Source organism: Sander lucioperca, chromosome 2 (assembly GCF_008315115.2).
Source record: "Sander lucioperca isolate FBNREF2018 chromosome 2, SLUC_FBN_1.2, whole genome shotgun sequence".
NCBI classification, from domain to species: Eukaryota; Metazoa; Chordata; class Actinopteri; order Perciformes; family Percidae; genus Sander; species Sander lucioperca.
Window position 1 is genome coordinate 47,917,066 of NC_050174.1, and position 18,257 is coordinate 47,935,322.

The window sequence follows — 18,257 nt, forward strand, 5'->3', positions numbered from 1 at the left end:
TTGTTTCTTCTCCAAGCATACCCCTTCTAAACAGATTTCTGCACTTCAAACAACTCGGAACTGTCGTTGAGAACGTCATTTATATTGGCCCACGTATTAAAAAATTAGGGTAGGGTTGGGCTTGATTTTTTTTTAGCCCAATCTAAGCTTTATATAGTATACATTTTGTGTATGTACTGTATATACTCTGTACGCAGAATTTAAAATAAAGGTGTGTAGTTTGTAGTTTGAGCTAATGCTGGGTCCAGCAGAGTTAAAATCTAGTCAGGATAGACAAATCAAAGAAACTTTTAAACTATATTGACTCCATGCTAAAACTATCACTGATGTATGAGGGACAAAGTGTTCAATATACTAAAAACACTTGAATAGAATAAGAATTCAAATAATTCCCCCCTGGGATTATTAAAGTATTTCTGATTCTGATTCTGATTAGAAAAGAGCATGGACGATTTTAGACCCTTTTTAGGGGGGCTAAAATCAATTTTATAGCTTCAAGTTAGAGTTTGCAAACTTGTCTGTTAGTGATGGAGGACAAACAATTACAGGTTCAAATGGCTTGAAACAGGGTTAATATCCTGAGTCGCTGTCACCAATGTTATATGCATCTGTAACCCAGTCAAGGAAAGGGTTAACAGAAACATAGTTTTGGCCAATCGGAGGTGGTTGTGCCAGACTCCTGCGTTTGGCTGAGTCTCTACCTGATCTGTCAGAGGGAGAGCAGGAGTGTGGTTGTAAAGTTTAACGTTGGTAGTCCCCAGAGAAGAAGTTGGTAATTTCATGGCACAGATTAGAACCCAAATTGAAACGTAGGCAACTAAAATTGCTGAATGTTAGAACATTGTGTCAAACTGACCGTTATTACTGTGACTTAAGTGTCAGGTTTAGTTCCATCATAGTGTCAAAAACATTAGCTGATGTTGTTCAGTAGCTAACTCAGAGATTATTGGCTAATGAAATTACTGATTTAGCAGGGGTTAACACTTTTGCAAGGCACCGTATCCATGTCACATTCTCATAAGGGGCTGAGCCCCCCTAAAGGTCTGATCCTAGAATCGCCCCTGGAACAGAGGCCTCTTTAGTTTTACTAGTAACACCTGTGCTTTTCCTATGACGTCAGTCTGCTGTGAGAAAGGCCTATGTTGATTACATTTTGTCTTTATACCCCAATCAAGACATAACATTTGAAAATATGATTTTCCAGAAACACCATCCTGGTTTCTTTGGTTAAAAGTAGTTCCAAAAAAAATCCTGTTGAGCTTGGAAAGTTGAAACAACCATTTTATTAAAGCTAATTGTTTTTCCACAGACAAACACGCACACACACACTGAGCCTGTTGTGATATCTGCCACGCATCCTTTATGACAGTGTGGGTGTTTAGTGGCTTTGCGTGTATGATGTCAGTGGATACACCTTAACAACACATTGAGCGATTAAACAAATGTGTCCATGAAGACCAGCCATGTGAGCCGCTGATTGAATCCCACCCCGTCCTTCACAGAGCTGTCCTGAAGTCGGTGATGTGACTTGGGTAACACTTTATAATACGTTACAGCAGGGGTCACCAACCTTTTTGAAACTGAGAGCTACTTCATGGGTACCGAGTCATACGAAGGGCTACCAGTTTGATACACTCTTCTGAAATAACAAATTTGCTCAGTTTGCCTTTAGTTATATATGATTATTAATGATTAATGATACTCATCTATGTGAAGACACTGATTACTTTAATGATTTCTCACAATAATTATCAACAATGACTTAACAAGGTGGGAAACAGATAATATCAATATTCAATTTTCATTTTTAGAACAGGCCTGAGGGCTACTCATGTGGTCCTTGGGGGCTACCTGCTGCCTGCGGGCACCGTGTTGGTGACCCCTGCGTTACAGTCTGCAGAGGTGGAGGCTTCGGCCTCTGGATCACAGCTGGATGTCTTCTGACTGCACAGTTTCCTGAGGGGGACACAGAGCAACAGCATCTATACAAAGAACAGATTCATGTATAAAGTCTAAACAATGGTCCACTGTAAGCACACTTGTATGTGTATGAGGACAACAATGAGATGAGAGCAGATCAGGAATGTAGAGGAGGAAAGTAGTTTTGCATGATTCAAATGCAGAGTGGGAACACATTTTAACACTGGAGAAAGTGATTTGATCCAACACTGCCCCCTGCAGACAGACTCCTTCATAACAGACCTGTTGAGAGGCATCAGAATGGAGTGACCTGGAGATGGCTGCTTTCTGTTTCCACATGGGTCGGGGCACGAGGCCCAGGTCGCCTGGTCTGTAGCGGGCCAACAGGAACAACGGATCTGTGGCGATGTTCAGGGTCTGAGCTCTGTGGAGAAGACAGTCCATTACATCCAGCTCTATTCTTAAATACAGGTTTGAGGTTTTAAAGCAGCCATATTATGCTCATTTTCAGGTTCATAATTGTATTTTAAGGTTGTACCAGAATAGGTTTACATGGTTTAACTTTCAAAAAACACCATATTTTTGTTGTACTGTAGTGCTCTCTCTCACTGCTGCAGATCCTCTTTTCAGCTGGTCTCTGTTTTAGCTACAGAGTGAGACCTCTTTTCTTCTTCTTCTTCTGTACTATCTTTGATTGCACTGCACATGCCCAGTAGCTCAGATGTAGATCATGTCAGCTAGCTAGCTCCATAGACAGTAAAAGAAAGGCTGTTTCTACAACTTCGGTCAGTTACAAGGCAGGATTAGCTGGGAGACTTCTAAATGAGGGCGCACATGTAAGTAGTTCTTTTGTAGATTATGGTGAACTTGTGTGTGTTGTAGCAGTGCTTTGCTACTGAGAACGAGGTAGCATGCTAGCGTTAGCATGCTAGCGTTAGCATGCTAGCGTTAGCATGCTAACGCTACGAGCTAATGGTTGCGGTTAGCCTGCTTGTTTCGGCTTGTGACGTCACAAGCCGTGCCGATTTTGAACAGCTCACCCAGAGACTGAAGGCAGGACACATTCAGAAACTGTATCTCACTCTAAACAGCATGGGTGGATTTTTTTTCAAAGTTTGTATGTGTGTGGAAGCACCAGAGACACAACATAACACCCCAAATCCCAGAAAAAGTGATTTTTTCATAATATGGGCACTTTAATACTTCATACTTGAGGATGATACTTTATATTTTGCCATCACTTTTATCACTTTTATCACTTTGATTTAATTTTATCCTTTTGATCCCCCTTCTTTATTCTCTCCTCTTTATTTTCAAGAAAAGAAAAGTATATTACATAAATACGTCGATATACTGTATATTTACTAATAAAACAGCTTTTTGACCTATCTGAAGAGCTAGAGAATAACTTAAAGGGGAACTATGCAGTTTTTTTTTTAGCTTAATTTACCTTAACTGAATAGCTTCGGAGTCATTGGAATGGTTATATGACTTTTTTTCGGGTTGAATGGTGGTCGTCTCGCTCCCCCCTAGCGTCTGTGAGCGGAGAAACCACCCTTGCAACTTTGGGCCGGCGAGCCGCCGGCTTCAGCGTCAGGAAGTATCGCGTGATGTCAGGTCTCGCGATGTAACGAATTGCTTCACGGCACTGCACACATACACCATGGATGTATTAAGAGAACTACACGCCGCTACTTAAGAACAAGCTAGCTATAAGAACAAGGTAGCAATGGAGTTTTTCACACTATCGTCATGGCTGAGCCGGCAAAAAAGAAGCAGAAAGCTAGGAAAGCATTGTCGGAGGAACAGAGAAAGAGGAAACGGCAGACTGACCAATCGAGGAGTCAGACACGAGTAAACATCGGACCTGCGTTTTCAGAATGGCGAGAACTGAGACAAACAGAAGCCTGCAAATCCCATGCTGACCTGGCATTCTTGCTGTTGCACTTGTAAGTAGCTTTGGGATAAACTCTGTTTAATCTTTGTATTTCTTGTTATTGTGACCTCAGGATGTTTGCTATTGTCTGTAAAGGTTTTTATTATGATCGCTGTCTGTTACGGGCTTACTAGCTAGCTTACTAGCTGTCTACCTCAGTGGACATGGCTCCGTGCGTTCGACGGCTTCTTTGAAAACAAATGCACATGACCAGAGGGAGAAGATGGGAGGGGGGAGAGTCGCCAACGAGTTTTTACAACAGCGTTGCCAAATATCTATTCCGAAGCTGTAGGGGGAGCTCTACAGAGAAACCGGCGAGCAAAAAGCGAGAAAACAGCAAAGAAATTGCCAAAACTGCATAGCGCCCCTTTAATTCCCTGTGTATTTAAAATTTTTAAATCACAGCCTCATTTAGAGAGGCTGCATTGTTGTTTAAGTATTTCAATGTGACCTGTTTACGGCTAATCTGGTTCTAGTTGGACTCGAGTCCCAGCCAGTGTTAATTTCGTTGACGAAGACTATGACGAAAAATATTCGTCAACAAACCTTTTTCACGACGAAAACTAAATAAAAAGTCAGATATGATGACGCAGACTGTGACAAAATATAACAGACACTTTAGTCAACAAATAAAAATGAGATGAAAATGTTAGGGAGGGACGAATGGAGAAGAGATCCAATCAGAACCACTCTTTTTTGTGGGACAAGTTGGGAAGAAATCCAATCAGAGTGAATCTTTGAGGGTAGGTTGATTTATGCGGAAGCAACAGAGCCAACAGCTAAACAAACGCAGCAGCAGTTACACAGGAGGACGAGTTTGCAGAACTTTGCACAGTTTTGAGGACGTTTTCACAACAGTAAGGTTGTTTACATTATACTTAGTTGTGTTTAGTTGCACTGTCTTAGTTACACAGCTTTGGCTGATTTCAGTCGACTAAAATAAGACTAAAACTAAATGGTGTGTTATTCAAAAGACTAAGACTAAATCAGAATTTGCTGTCAAAATTAACACTGGTCCCAGCAGATCCAGCTCCCTGTGCTGCCGTGAGGAAGCAGAAGCAGTGTTCACACCGCTGTCCACACCCGTTATAAAACGAAGAGACACAGCCCAGGGGAGAGTGATCCCAGTACCTGGCTGCTTCGGGGTCACAGGTCTGTGGTTCCTCCTCAGGAGTGGAGCCGGGTCCTTGGGAGAAGGGGCTCTCCAGGATCTCCTGCAGCCTCTTCCACTGAGTCTCGGACGCCTTCTCTGAGTCCTGCAGAGGACCGAAAACACCAGATCTTCAATAATCAGAAATAATCTCATTGGCTGAGATACTTGTTAGGAAGATGTAAGAGGAAAAAAAGCTCATAATATTTATTTCAATGCATTATTCGCTCACACAATGAATGTGTAAACCTTATTATTCTGTATTTAGTGAATAAGGTCAGTTACTTTACATGATCATCAATTCACAAACAATTGAATCAAGATGTAGATATAAAACTGCACAGGTGAAGAAAATACCGTTATTTAGTGTTATTTATGTGTTATATTTTGTTTTACATGTTACACATCCTGGTGCTGCCTTTATAATATTTGAGCTTAAGAACATTTTCTATTTTTTGGAAGACAATAAAGTCATATTCTAATTCAACCTGTTCTGTTAATAGAAAAATATATACGAAATATCAATATATAGTGTCATATCCCCCATATATTGTCATATCCCCACAGTGATATAACTGATGCAGAACTATATCACTAAGAAAGAGACAATTAACTTCTGGTACCTAAAGCCCGAGACACACTAACCAGATAATCGCCGTCGGACAGTCTGGCGAGGTCGGTGACTCGAGTCTGTTCGGTGTGTTCCGTGCCGTCGTCTGTCCGAGGGGCTGTCGTCCTTCATTTTGGCTGATTTGACATGTATAATCGGCGGGGCGGGCACTGCCGGCAATCGGACTCAAATGACCCATCTGATTGGTAGAGTGCTAACCCGGAAACGGGGAGTGGAATGAGCGTGACTAGAGTCTCTCAAAATCGGACAAAAATCTTTTAAACTGACCAGACCCACGTGATGCGTTTGTCCAATCAGCTGCCGGTTTTCATTTTTGGGCGACAATACAGATTAGCGCCGCCTGCTGTTATGGAGACGTATTACGTCTCGTCGCTTTGGTGTGTTCCGAGGCACTTTTTTGACCAACTCTAGGAGACTGATCAGTCCAACTGTCTTTTCTGCTGAGGGTCGGCCGTCTGGTCGGTGTGTCTGGGCCTTTAAGAACATTTAGTCCTTCTAGAAGTGCATTTTTGATTCCATGTCTTTTACTTGTAATGTAAGCATTTGACATAAAGATCGTTGCTGATGTTTGCAGCCGCCCTGTGTTTTTACCGTCAAGATGTGGCTGAGAATCAGGACTGCTTCCTGCACGATGGCCTCCAGCTGCCTCCTCATGCTGCTCTCCCTCTGCAGCTCGGCCCTCAGCTGACCTGCCTGGGCCGTTTTCTGATGGCACTTTGCTGACACTGAAGCCAGGCGCTGTCTGAAAAAACAATGACTCAGCACTCAGTCATGCAGAGGGGGTATAGCTCAGTGGTAGAGCATTTGACTGCAGATCAAGAGGTCTCCGGTTCAATTCCGGATGCCCCCTCAATAAGATTTATGCTGTTTCACTGCCAGCATCACTAATGTTTCATTAGCTTGAAATGCCTCTTTACTTATACGGACAAAAGCAGTGGATTCGGCTATAACAAGGGGTCTTTTCATTTCATTGTGCCGCTAACTAATGCTTCCTCGCATCCTCTGCTCCCATGACCCTGAAGTCGCCCCCCAATGTGGAATTTGGCAAGAAGTAAAATTACATTAATAACACGTTAGCATATTGAAAAGCACCCTGTGTATCAAAAATGGGACTTTGAATCTTCAAGGTTACAACATTCTTGAAATCTTAGATTTGGACGGTTGAAAGAGAGTAAACTTTTACCTGAGAGCCTCTTTCTTGGTCAGCGTGCTCTCGTAGGCGGCGCTACAGCTCTTTAGCTCCACCCTCAGCTGCTGGCAGGTCTTCGTCAGCTGCTCCACCTCCTGAAGAAGGGAACATGTTGAATGATTTGTTTTTTCCAACTCGGAAAAGGAGGACAGGGCAAAAAGAGGTTCTTCAGGTGGAGACGCTGCACAAACTGAGAAACTTGAGATCACAGAGAACCAAGATGTAGAAAAAAATATGTTTATGAAGCTGCATTGAAATGTAGTTTCTTCAAACGAGGAAAAGTTGGTAAAAAAGGCACCAATGCTGTACATGTAAGCTGAATGTAAAATATAAACTTCCTGAGTACTGCAATGTCTCTCAAATCCAACTTTTGCAGATACTATTCTCTCACAGATACTGGAGCCAGGTCACATCAAGACCGACCGCGATGCAAGGATTAGGAGCAGGGGGTATAGCTCAGTGGTAGAGCATTTGACTGCAGATCAAGAGGTCTCTGGTTCAAATCCAGATGCCCCCTGTCCCAGTGTCACTCCAAAGTTCAAATGTTACTTTGGAACAAGTAATATATTGTTTAACATACTACATACATGTGGTTTAACACAGGTTATTTCTCCTAGAAACACATAAGAAGTGAAAACAAAATGGCTACATTTCGCTCTAGTGGACAATGTTTTCTTATGAACTCAGTTTAATTAAACACATTTGTCAACATCACCTTTAAATGGTTTATGTACCACTCAGTTCAGTTGACTAATAGTGACAGTTCATTTACTTAACTCATCAAATTAAGTTATTTAGAAATGTTACTGGGCTATACTTCCCAACATGCATTGCTAAAAAAGAACAACAAATACACACTAAACAGAACATGGGGGTATAGCTCAGTGGTAGAGCATTTGACTGCAGATCAAGAGGTCTCCAGTTCAACTCTGGATGCCCCCTGTCTTTATGCTTTGGACATGTTCAGATGTTGTCTGTGTCTTCTAGATGGTTTACAAGTAAATACAAAGTTTGTAGGGTGCGAACCATATATGTCAACTAGGGGTGGCACGGTTCGTGAAAAATCATCCGAACCATTCGGTGCGCTTGTCGCGGTTCGGAGCGTGTGTGAGTCGCACGGGTCAATGCACGCGCAATGTAGCCTCGTGCCCGTCAGGTGCCGATATGTGACCTCAGACAGCGTGTTTCCCTTTCGCGCGAAAGAAGAGGTGTGGACAAGTTACCAACAAAACGTACAGCGAAAGACGTGCAAAACATTTCAGACCGTCCTGCCAACCTGTATACATTTTAACATCAATGTACGCTGCGTTTTTTTCACTCTAAAGCGGCTGAAGCGGCTGCTGTTACAATCCTGTCGGCTCTCTGCAGCAGACGGGGTTGCTCAGTTCCCCCCGCGACTGACACACACACACACACACACACACACACACACACACACACACACACACACACACACAATCACACACGGTGGATGCTGGAAAAAACGGAGATGAGACGTACAGGATGACCTAAATTGAGGACAGCTACGCTCGTTATTGTAAGTGCAATGCTAAGTTCAAGTCCAATAAGTACTTTATCAAACCTTATGAATGTGTGTCCCAGGCCAGGTTAGGAAATTAGCTAACAATGTAAAGATCAACAAGCCACTGACACATATGTTCAGATTCATTCATAAATTATTATTTTTTGTCTTAAATCCACCAGCCATTTTCATATTATACCAACAGTTGCAGCATCCTGAGCCCATTTGGTAAGGTTACTAAGAAAACTCAGCCTAGAGTAATTTTATTTTCCCCAAAACAAGTTTCCTTTTTATTTTTAAAGAACTATACAAAAGAAAATCACAACTTTTTTAATGTTTAAAGGATACCATTTTTGTAAGAGCTACACTGAAGTTGGCAGTTTGATAAATGCAAGTTATTTCAATTGATATTCTGTATTATTTCAATCTTCATGTGCTAAAAAGGCACATAAGTTCCTGTAGATGGCAATACACATTCTCTTTTTTTGCCAAATAAATGAAAAGCATGTTGAAATCATCAATGTCTTCCCTCTTGCTGTATCAAAATCCAACCTAGCTTTCCTCAGAGATGGTCCCAATAATGTGCTTAAAGTCAAGTCAAATTCAGTTTGTGCATGATTACATGATATAACTATTTTTTTAATACTGTATCCTACATTGTATACATTGTATATTTCTGGAGTGTTAAAGATTAAAAGAAAAAATAACAAGAACCGTACAGAACCGAAAACCGTGATACGAACCGAACCGTGGGTTTTGTGAACTGTGCCACCCCTAATGTCAACAGAAAACCAGCCGTTTTCAGCTTTGTGACGATGCATTTTCCAGCTGATCCAAGAGGCTTTTTAAAGACTTTATTTAGCTTAAGAAATAGAACAATTTTCTCAGCACATGAAGGAGCATGTCATCCTTCAGTTTATCACAAACATTCAAAAGCAACACATCTGGGGATACAAGGTTTAGAGTAGCATTAAATAGAAATGGAAGTACCTTGAATTGTACTTAGTTACATTCCACCACTGCCGACACTGTTGTCGTCTTACCTTCTTGCTGGTGAAGCTCTTCTTGCTGACACTGTCAATATCTTCCTTCATGTTGTCCAACTGAAAGAGAAGAAAATCTTCTTGGTCTCGCAGCTCGTTCTTCTCACTCCACAGTTCCGTGTTCCTGTCCAGAAGTTCTTCGACCTTCTCCCGGAGCTCGCTGTGCTGAGCCCTCTCCTCCTGGATGATGAGTGAGGCCTTCTTCCTAACGCAAACCTCCAACGTGCCCCACCTGACCTCGAACATCCTGTTGTTTCAGGGTCAACATTTAGTGTTGGTTGCTCACAATTTACAGCAAAAGTCAAACATTCAAGAAGGAGATCAGCATGATGTAACGGCGCTGTCAGTTTACTTGTTCCTCTCCGACTCGGCGTCATTCTTCAGGTTCTCGATGGCAGCGTCGTGCTCCTTGTTCTCACTAACCAGCTGCTTCCTCAGAAACTCCATGTCGGACTGCTGCTGCAACAGCTGCTCCAGCTGCTCCTCCAGCTCCTGCTGCTCCTCAAACTTTGCCACTGAGCGGAGGAGAGGAGAGAAAACAAGGAGAGGAGAGGAGAGGAGAGGAGACACGTCTTACACGTCATCCACAAGCGACAGCAGTCGGCGGGGACGAGGCAGCCGGCAGCTGCCTTCAACCTCCTACCTAACAGTCGGCTCTATCGCCTAGTTTTTATTATACTAATAAAGTGTTTTTAAAACCAAAGATACATTTTTACGTGTAAGTAAGTATTAGCCTCACGCTAATTTATCAAGACTAGGCCTACCGGCTAAACTAACGCTAGCTTCATGGCAACCTCTACACCTGGCGAGTCCCCACTCCCCCTCAGGATTTCCTCGTTGTTCAATAATACAAACAAAGAAATTGCTGACCTCAGGGAAGATGTTCGTCGGCTTTCCGAGGACTTAAAAACCAAAGATGCTTTGTTAACCGCCTGCTTGGACGTGGCTCATAATCAGTCGCTCCGGATCTCATCTCTCTCGGCGGCCTTCCAGGATACCGCGCCATGGGACCCAGCTGCCTGCCCACGCCCATCGTCCTGCTCGACACCGGTTATCAAGCCACCCTGGACTGAGGTGGTTTGCGGCCGAAAGAGAGCCTCGGGTAGGGCTCCATCGCCTCCTGCCCTCAGCCTCTCCAACCGCTTCAATGCTTTGTCGGAGTCGGAGCCGGTGGTGGCCAGTGCGGCTCACCGGGCTCGCCCCGCTTCAAAGCAGACTGACCAGCCGTCGTCACGGAAGACGATTGCTACCGCGCGGCGAAAGCTTCTGAGGGATGCGGTAGTCAGACGGTCCGGTGGCCTACACTGCCTGGATCGGCCAAATGACAACGTTCCTCAAAAACAATCTCCACAACCGAACGGTAAGCATTCTTCCTCTTCTTTTCCCTGCCCATCTGAAACCGACACTGACTGTTTTGCTCCCGTCACCGGCTACCCACACCCCCCCACTCCTCGTCCGCTCTTCCCCCTAACCACAGTAATTATTGGGGACTCCATCACTAGAGACCTACGGTTTCATAATGCTGTCACACACTGTTTTCCCGGAGCCAAAGTTGCAGACATCCTGGCTAAAGTTATGGACCTGATACCCTCATTTCCGACCTCTATCAAACGCATCGTGGTCCATTGTGGACATAACGACATGTCCACTCGGATTCAGGAGTGTGAGCGCACAAGGCGAGACTTTACCACTCTCATTGAGGCTTTAAAAAGCACTGGGAAGTCGGTTTTTATTTCGGGCCCACTTCCATCTCTAGGTCGCGGATCAGGCCTCTTTAGCAGACTACTCTCCCTTAACACCTGGCTCCAGCTCACATGCAGTATTCACAGGATAGGTTTTATTGACAACTTCAATCTGTTTTGGGAACGTGGCTCCCTGTTCAGCAGGGATGGGATTCATCCCAATACACGCGGAAGCCAGATGCTACGTGGAAATTTGCACCACGCCCTGCATACCCAGACCTCTGATTGACTGTTTACATCCCGTAAACACTCCCACAAGCACACTGACCAGACACACTCTCCCAAAGTCAATAATCAGAGATACAGCGCTACACGCCCCTCTGTGCTCCCTTCAGAGCAATCACCCATTCATAATCCCATAACCACCGTGTCTGTCCCCCGACTGAGACCGTTTAAACCAAACGCTAACAAAAGAGGTGCTATACTAAACAACCTAATTGGAATTAAAACAACCACTGCAACGATAGAACAGAATAGGAAAATCAAATGTGGACTATTAAATATTAGATCTCTGTCATCGAAAGCATTATTGGTAAACGAATTGATATCAGATAACCACATTGATTTATTCTGCCTCACCGAAACCTGGCTGGGCCATGACGAATATGTTAGTTTAAACGAAGCCACTCCTCCCAGTCATAATAATACCCAAATTCCACGAGGCTCAGGCCGAGGAGGGGGAGTTGCAGCCATATTTGACTCGAGCCTGTTAATTAATCCTAAACCTAAACTAAATTATAACTCGTTTGAAAGCCTTGTTCTTAATCTTCAACACCCAACATGGAAAACAGTACAGCCAATTATATTCGTTGTTGTTTACCGAGCACCAGGTCCATATTCTGAGTTTTTATCTGAATTCTCAGAGTTTTTATCATGCGTAGTCCTTCAATCAGACAAAGTACTTATTGTAGGTGATTTTAATATCCATGTGGACATTGAGAGCAATAGCCTTAGTACTGCTTTCAATTCACTGCTAGATTCTATTGGTTTCAGTCAGAGGGTGCATAAGGCCACGCACTGTTTTAACCACACCCTCGACCTTGTGCTAGAATATGGCATCAAAATTGACGATTTAATAGTATTTCCGCAGAATCCTTTATTATCAGACCATTTTTTAATAACTTTCGAATTCCTACTACCAGACTATACGAAATTAAATAAAAGTTTCTACACTAGATGCTTATCTGACAGTGCTATAGCTAAATTTAAGGAAGCTATTCCAACAGCACTTAACTCAATGTCATGCCTTAATATAACAGAGGACTGTTATGTTAACTCTAGTCCCTCCCAACTTGATAACTTTGTAGACGCTGCTACGGCCTGCCTACGGACTACTTTAGACTCGGTTGCTCCTCTCAAAAAGAAGATGATGAAGGAAAGGAAACTAGCACCTTGGTATAACTCCCAAACTCGCAAATTAAAACAAATCTCACGAAAACTTGAAAGTAAATGGCGTTCCACCAAACTGGAAGAATCTCGTGTGGATTGGCAAGATAGTCTAAAAAATTATAGGAGGGCCCTCAGAAATGCCAGATCAGACTATTACTCAACACTAATAGAAGAAAATAAGAACAACCCAAGGTTTCTTTTCAGCACTGTAGCCAGGCTGACAGATAGTCACAGCTCTATTGAGCCATCTATTCCTATAGCTCTGAGCAGTGATGACTTCATGACCTTTTTTAATGATAAAATTATAACAATTAGAGAAAAAATTCATCACCTTCTGCCCACAGCTTCCAACGACTCACCATTGGGCGCAGGAGGGCTAGAGAGAACGATAAGACCTGATACTTATTTAGACGGCTTTTATCCTTTAGACCTCCAACAATTAATGTTAAGGGTCTCTTCAGCTAAGCCAACTACCTGTCTCTTAGACCCCATTCCAACGAAGCTACTTAAAGAAGCACTACCTGTGGTCAACACCACATTACTAGATACGATCAATATGTCCTTATTAACGGGTCACGTACCGCAGTCTTTTAAAGTAGCTGTGATAAAACCTATTCTGAAAAAACCCACCCTCGACCCTGAGGTCTTAGCCAACTATAGACCTATATCTAACCTCCCGTTTCTCTCCAAAATCCTTGAGAAGGTAGTCGCTAATCAATTGTGTGACTTTCTGCATAGAAATAGTCTATTTGAAGACTTTCAGTCAGGATTTAGAATGCATCATAGCACAGAGACGGCACTGGTGAAAATCACTAACGACCTTCTAACTGCTGCTGACAAAGGACTTGTCTCCGTACTTGTCTTATTAGATCTTAGTGCTGCATTCGACACTATTGACCATACCATCCTCTTACAGAGACTGGAACATTTAGTTGGCATTAAAGGAATCGCACTAAGCTGGTTTAAGTCCTATTTTTCTGAGCGATCCCAATTTGTTAATATTAACGATAAACCATCCAAATACGCTAAAGTTAGCCATGGCGTTCCTCAAGGCTCAGTGCTTGGACCAATTCTATTCTCTTTATATATGCTTCCTCTAGGCAATATTATTAGGAAACACTCAATTAACTTTCACTGTTACGCAGACGACACCCAATTATATCTGTCAATCAAGCCAGACGAAAGCGGTCAGTTAGCTAAACTTCAAGCGTGCATTAAAGATATAAAATCCTGGATGACCCACAATTTTCTGATGTTGAACTCAAACAAAACGGAAGTTATTGTGCTGGGACCCAAGCACCACCGAACTTCATTATCTAAATATATAGCTACCCTAGATGGTATTGCCCTGGCCTCCAGCACTACTGTCAGAAATCTAGGAGTCATTTTTGACCAGGATCTATCCTTTAACGCCCACTTAAAACAAACCTCAAGAACAGCCTTTTTCCATCTTCGTAACATTGCCAAAATCAGGAACATCCTGTCTCAAAACGATGCTGAAAAACTAGTCCATGCATTCGTAACTTCCCGGCTGGACTACTGTAATTCTTTACTATCAGGCTGCTCAAATAAGTCCCTCAAGACCCTCCAGCTGATCCAGAATGCTGCAGCACGTGTTCTGACAAGAACTAACAAAAGAGATCACATTTCTCCTGTATTAGCTTCTCTGCATTGGCTTCCTGTAAAATCCAGGATTGAATTTAAAATCCTTCTCCTGACCTACAAAGCACTAAATGGTCAAGCACCATCATACATAGAAGAGCTTTTAGTACCTTATTGTCCCACTAGAGCACTGCGCTCCCAGAACTCAGAGCTACTTGTGGTTCCTAGAGTCTCTAAAAGTAGAATGGGAGCCAGAGCCTTCAGCTACCAGGCTCCTCTCCTGTGGAACCAGCTCCCAACTTGGGTTCGGGGGGCTGACACCGTCGCCACATTTAAGAATAAACTGAAAACCATCATCTTTGATAAAGCTTATAGTTAGGGAGTGAGGAGTTGCAGCATAGTAGAGTAGAGTAGAGGGAGGCAGGAAGTACAAGCCCGTTCCGGCAGGGGAGAGTACGAGCCCGGTCCAGGGCCCCTCTCTTTAGCCTGCCTCTCTTAGTTATGCTATTATAACTCTAGACTGCTGTGGGAAGCTCCTTCAAAGGACACAATGAGCCGCTCCCTCTTCTCTCTTTTCACTTGTCTCCTTTTGTGTGCATCTTAGTCCCAGAAATGCCTGTTACTAACCTAGCTCTGGGGAGTTTTCTCCCCGGAGTCCCTTTGCTTCTTCTTCACCCAGAACATCGCCTTGGAATTGGGTGGAACCTACACCGGGGTCCTGGGTGCAGCTGACGCTATGGACTTACTACACCCTGCTACGCTCTGCGTTTCCCCGCAGTGTCCGACTGCGTCCTGCCGCGTCCAACCGCGTCCACCCAGGCTGCTGTGCCACACTACACCCCGTAACGCCCTGCTGTACCCTACTATGACATGAACTACTATGACTACCATTGTGATCACTGCTTCACTATCTTTATTATGACTATTATTGCCACCATTCACCACTCCCCCAACTGGTGCCGTCAGACACCGCCTACCAAGAGTCTGGGTCTGTCCGAGGTTTCTTCCTAACAAAAAAAGGGAGTTTTTCCTTGCCACTGTCGCAATAGCTACTGCTAATGCTTGCTCTTGAGGCAACCACTGTAATAGTTGGGGCTTCGTAAAGTACAGAGTTTGGTCTAGACCTACTCTATCTGTAAAGTGTCTCGAGATATCTCTTGTTATGATTTGATACTATAAATAAAATTGAATTGAATTGAATTGAGAGGAGAGGAGAGGAGAGGAGAGGAGAGGAGAGGAGAGGAGAGGAGAGGATGCTTCACACAAAGTGCAAAGGAACAGAAAAAACATTTTTTTTTACCCCTGTCTGGAATATTTGTGCAATTTTCCAAAACAATCTGATCACACATAGTCTACTTTCTGGTCCGGGTACATGAACTTCTCCCAACCACTGAGATTTAGCTGTTAATCTGCTTTACCAATCCCACTGTTTCTCACAATCAATGTATTGATCATTTATAGATGTTACAGGTCCTATGAGATGAATGATCCCTCTTCTATCCTGATATCTTGTCTACCAGGGTTGTCTATTGTCAAATGTCTAACAAATGCATTTTAAAAATATTTTAATACCAAAAACAGTTAATTGTTTTACAAAAAAAAAACATAGGCTTGTCCTGCTTTAAAATTAGATCCACAAGACTGTGATCACAGATAATGAGACGACCCATTCAACCACCAATTGATTTGTCCATCTACTGTAATCATTAAAGTGGTTTATCAAACTAAAATGCTAAACAATTAATTGAAAAAACAAAGAGATTAATTAATATAAATATAGTAATAATACGTTGCAGCCCTAGTTGTTTCCCTTTCCCATAGTGCCGTCTCTGCCGATTGAATCTGTTTTAACAGGGAAGAGGATGAACCAACTAAATACTGTGTAGGAAACATTTTTACTGTCCCACCCAGCACTCTGCTCTCTGAGGTCAGCTCATCAATCTGGTCCTGCAGCTCCTGAACTTCCTGGCTCTGCTGCAGCTTCCGGGCCTCTCTGTCCTGTTGGCCAATCCGCTGCTGACTCTCCAGCCTCGCAGCCAGCTCCTCCACCTCCTTGTCTTTGCCAAGCACAGCGTGTTTCAGGTACTCAGTGATGTCTTGCTTGTCCTTCTCCAGCGCGCTGTACTGAGAGGCCAGGTCCTTGTTCTGCTGCTCCAGCTCGTCACACTGAAGCTGACATCTGCCGGATAAACATATAGGCTGTTATTATATGTGAGAAGCTACTGAGATTACTGTTTTTAGAAATACAATGATAACTGCATTAACTGCATCATGTATCAGAAAGTTGTATCATGCTTAAATTGTTAATAAAGCTTGTCCTCAGTTGCAGCGCGTCAACAGTAAAGTGAAGTATAGTGATAATTAGAAACCAGCAGCTGGAGAAGGCCCATAATACTCCATGCAATGGTTTATTTTGGAAAACAAGGTCAGTAAAATGTAAAGGTACTGTAAAGGTAAAGGCTTTGATGCTGATCCCCATACTATACACTTTTGAGTTTTTTAAATTTTTTTTAAATTTAATTCAATTAGTTGATACCATAAACTGTTAATATTACTATTTACAGTCTATGGTTGATACCAGTGGTAGAATAAGTTGTCAGATCCTACTTAGTAAGTAAAAGTACTAATACAACACTGTAAAAAAAAAAAAAACTCATTTACAAGTAAAAGTCCTGCATTGAAAATGTTACTCAAGTAAAGGTATGTAAGTATCATCAGGAAACTGAACTTAAAGAATTAAAAGTAAAAGTACTCAATGCAGAAAAATCCTCACATTTGACACATAAACACTGGAAACGGTGTTTAATCGGCTAGCTAGCTAGCTAATCATTTCAGCTGTATTTGTAGGCCTAGCTATTGTTGCGTAGTTTAAAAGTAACTAGTAACTAAAGCTGTCATATTAATGTAGTGGAGTAAAAAGTACAATATTTCCCTCTGAGATATTACGATAGCTAGCGGAGTAGAAGTAACGTTAGAAAGTGGCATGAAAAGACTCAAGTAAAGTACAAGTACCTCGAGTACTACGTTACAGTACTTGAATACATGTACTTAGTTACATTACACCACTGGTTGATGATAGGTTGATACACAACGTGCAATGGTGTGCGCAACAGAAGTGGAACTCAAACTAAGGTAAATTAGCATGAGGGAAACTGTTGCTTTAAAAGACAAACAAATATTAGACTCATGTAAAAGACCAACCTACACACTGTAGCGCTAATAGTGTTTGATAGCTTGTAGTAACGTTAGAGCTGAAACATTTAGTCGATTAATAAATACAGATTAATTAATTCATTTGCAACTATTTTGATAGCTAGCTAGCTAGCTAGCTATACAGTGTTTCAGTCATTTTTCATACTCAGTTTTAACTTAACAGGTAACGTTACCTCTCCAACTGCTCATCCAGATATTTAATTTGTATCAAATATATCGACTTCTCTTTGTCCTCAGAACCGATTGCATCCGCCATAGTTATATATTTGTCTTTTTCCTGTATATTTATTTATTTTGTTGTTATCTACGCTTTTTTAAAATCCCATTTTCAGGGCATTTTTTAAAGAAAGTTCACAGAATAATCCAGCTAACGTTAGCTAAGGCTCTATAACGCTGTTGTTGCTAAGGAATGATGCCTTCAGGACTGCTCGGAACGTTATTTCCTTTTCAAATATAAACTAAAACCATCCTCAATAAGCTTCTTATATACTGTCTATGATCATACGCCAGTATAAGAAAAAGGTTTAGGCAAGGAAGAAGAATGTGTGGGATTAAAAAAGCAAATATTTCTACTGTATCGAATTAATCCTCTTTTAATTAAAGATCTAAATGTCTCTGATTGGCTCCCGGGTTTCTGAAAAGGTCTCTTAGCATAGAACTCTCAGAGATAATCTCCTGTAAACACAACGCCAATATTGACTTATAGCACCACATGCTGGCAGGATTATATATAGTCATCGCTCTATATATAAATTAATTTATATAGTAGGCTAATAAACTGTTTTGAAAAATGGTGATCCCATGACCACACTTGTTTCTCACTGTATATGTCATGACATGAAAATCTCTTACAACTTTTAAACTGGTCCTATCCGAACATCTTTCAACATCTTTCACATGACTTGACAAATAATAATAAA

At 42.2% G+C, this 18,257-nt stretch overlaps 1 protein-coding gene and 3 non-coding genes across 5 annotated transcripts; 3 read left to right on the forward strand and 1 right to left on the reverse strand.

Moving 5' to 3' along the window:
* Positions 1-1,333: 1,333 nt before the first annotated feature.
* Positions 1,334-17,773, reverse strand: LOC116056824 (cilia- and flagella-associated protein 157-like). 2 transcript variants are annotated; one of them, XM_035999078.1, is made up of 10 exons: positions 17,511-17,755; positions 16,032-16,306; positions 9,744-9,906; positions 9,392-9,638; positions 6,821-6,921; positions 6,229-6,379; positions 4,988-5,112; positions 2,203-2,344; positions 1,894-1,956; positions 1,334-1,556 (listed from the first exon to the last, which is right to left on the reverse strand). In XM_035999078.1, the coding sequence occupies exons 1-9, from the start codon at positions 17,591-17,593 to the stop codon at positions 1,924-1,926; spliced, it is 1,320 nt and encodes a 439-aa protein (XP_035854971.1). In that variant the 5' UTR covers positions 17,594-17,755; the 3' UTR covers positions 1,334-1,556; positions 1,894-1,923. The 2 variants fall into 2 exon arrangements, with proteins under 2 accessions (XP_035854971.1, XP_031165041.1); XM_031309181.2 differs by lacking the exon at positions 1,334-1,556 and having other exon boundaries at positions 1,817-1,956; positions 16,032-16,303; positions 17,511-17,773.
* On the forward strand, positions 6,416-6,487 carry trnac-gca. The gene has a single exon. It is a non-coding gene; the product is annotated as a tRNA-Cys (tRNA).
* trnac-gca lies at positions 7,272-7,343 on the forward strand. Its single transcript has one exon. It is a non-coding gene; the product is annotated as a tRNA-Cys (tRNA).
* trnac-gca lies at positions 7,697-7,768 on the forward strand. The gene has a single exon. It is a non-coding gene; the product is annotated as a tRNA-Cys (tRNA).
* Positions 17,774-18,257: the final 484 nt, after the last annotated feature.

Coding starts and splice junctions, on each gene's coding strand:
- LOC116056824 (XM_035999078.1), bottom strand. CDS start 17,593: ATGGCGGATGCAATCGGTTCTGAGGACAAAGAGAAGTCGATATATTTG. Junction 9,639..9,743: donor GCCGAGTCGGAGAGGAACAA/GTAAACTGACAG, acceptor CTGAAACAACAG/GATGTTCGAGGTCAGGTGGG. Junction 2,345..4,987: donor TGTGACCCCGAAGCAGCCAG/GTACTGGGATCA, acceptor TCTTCTCCACAG/AGCTCAGACCCTGAACATCG.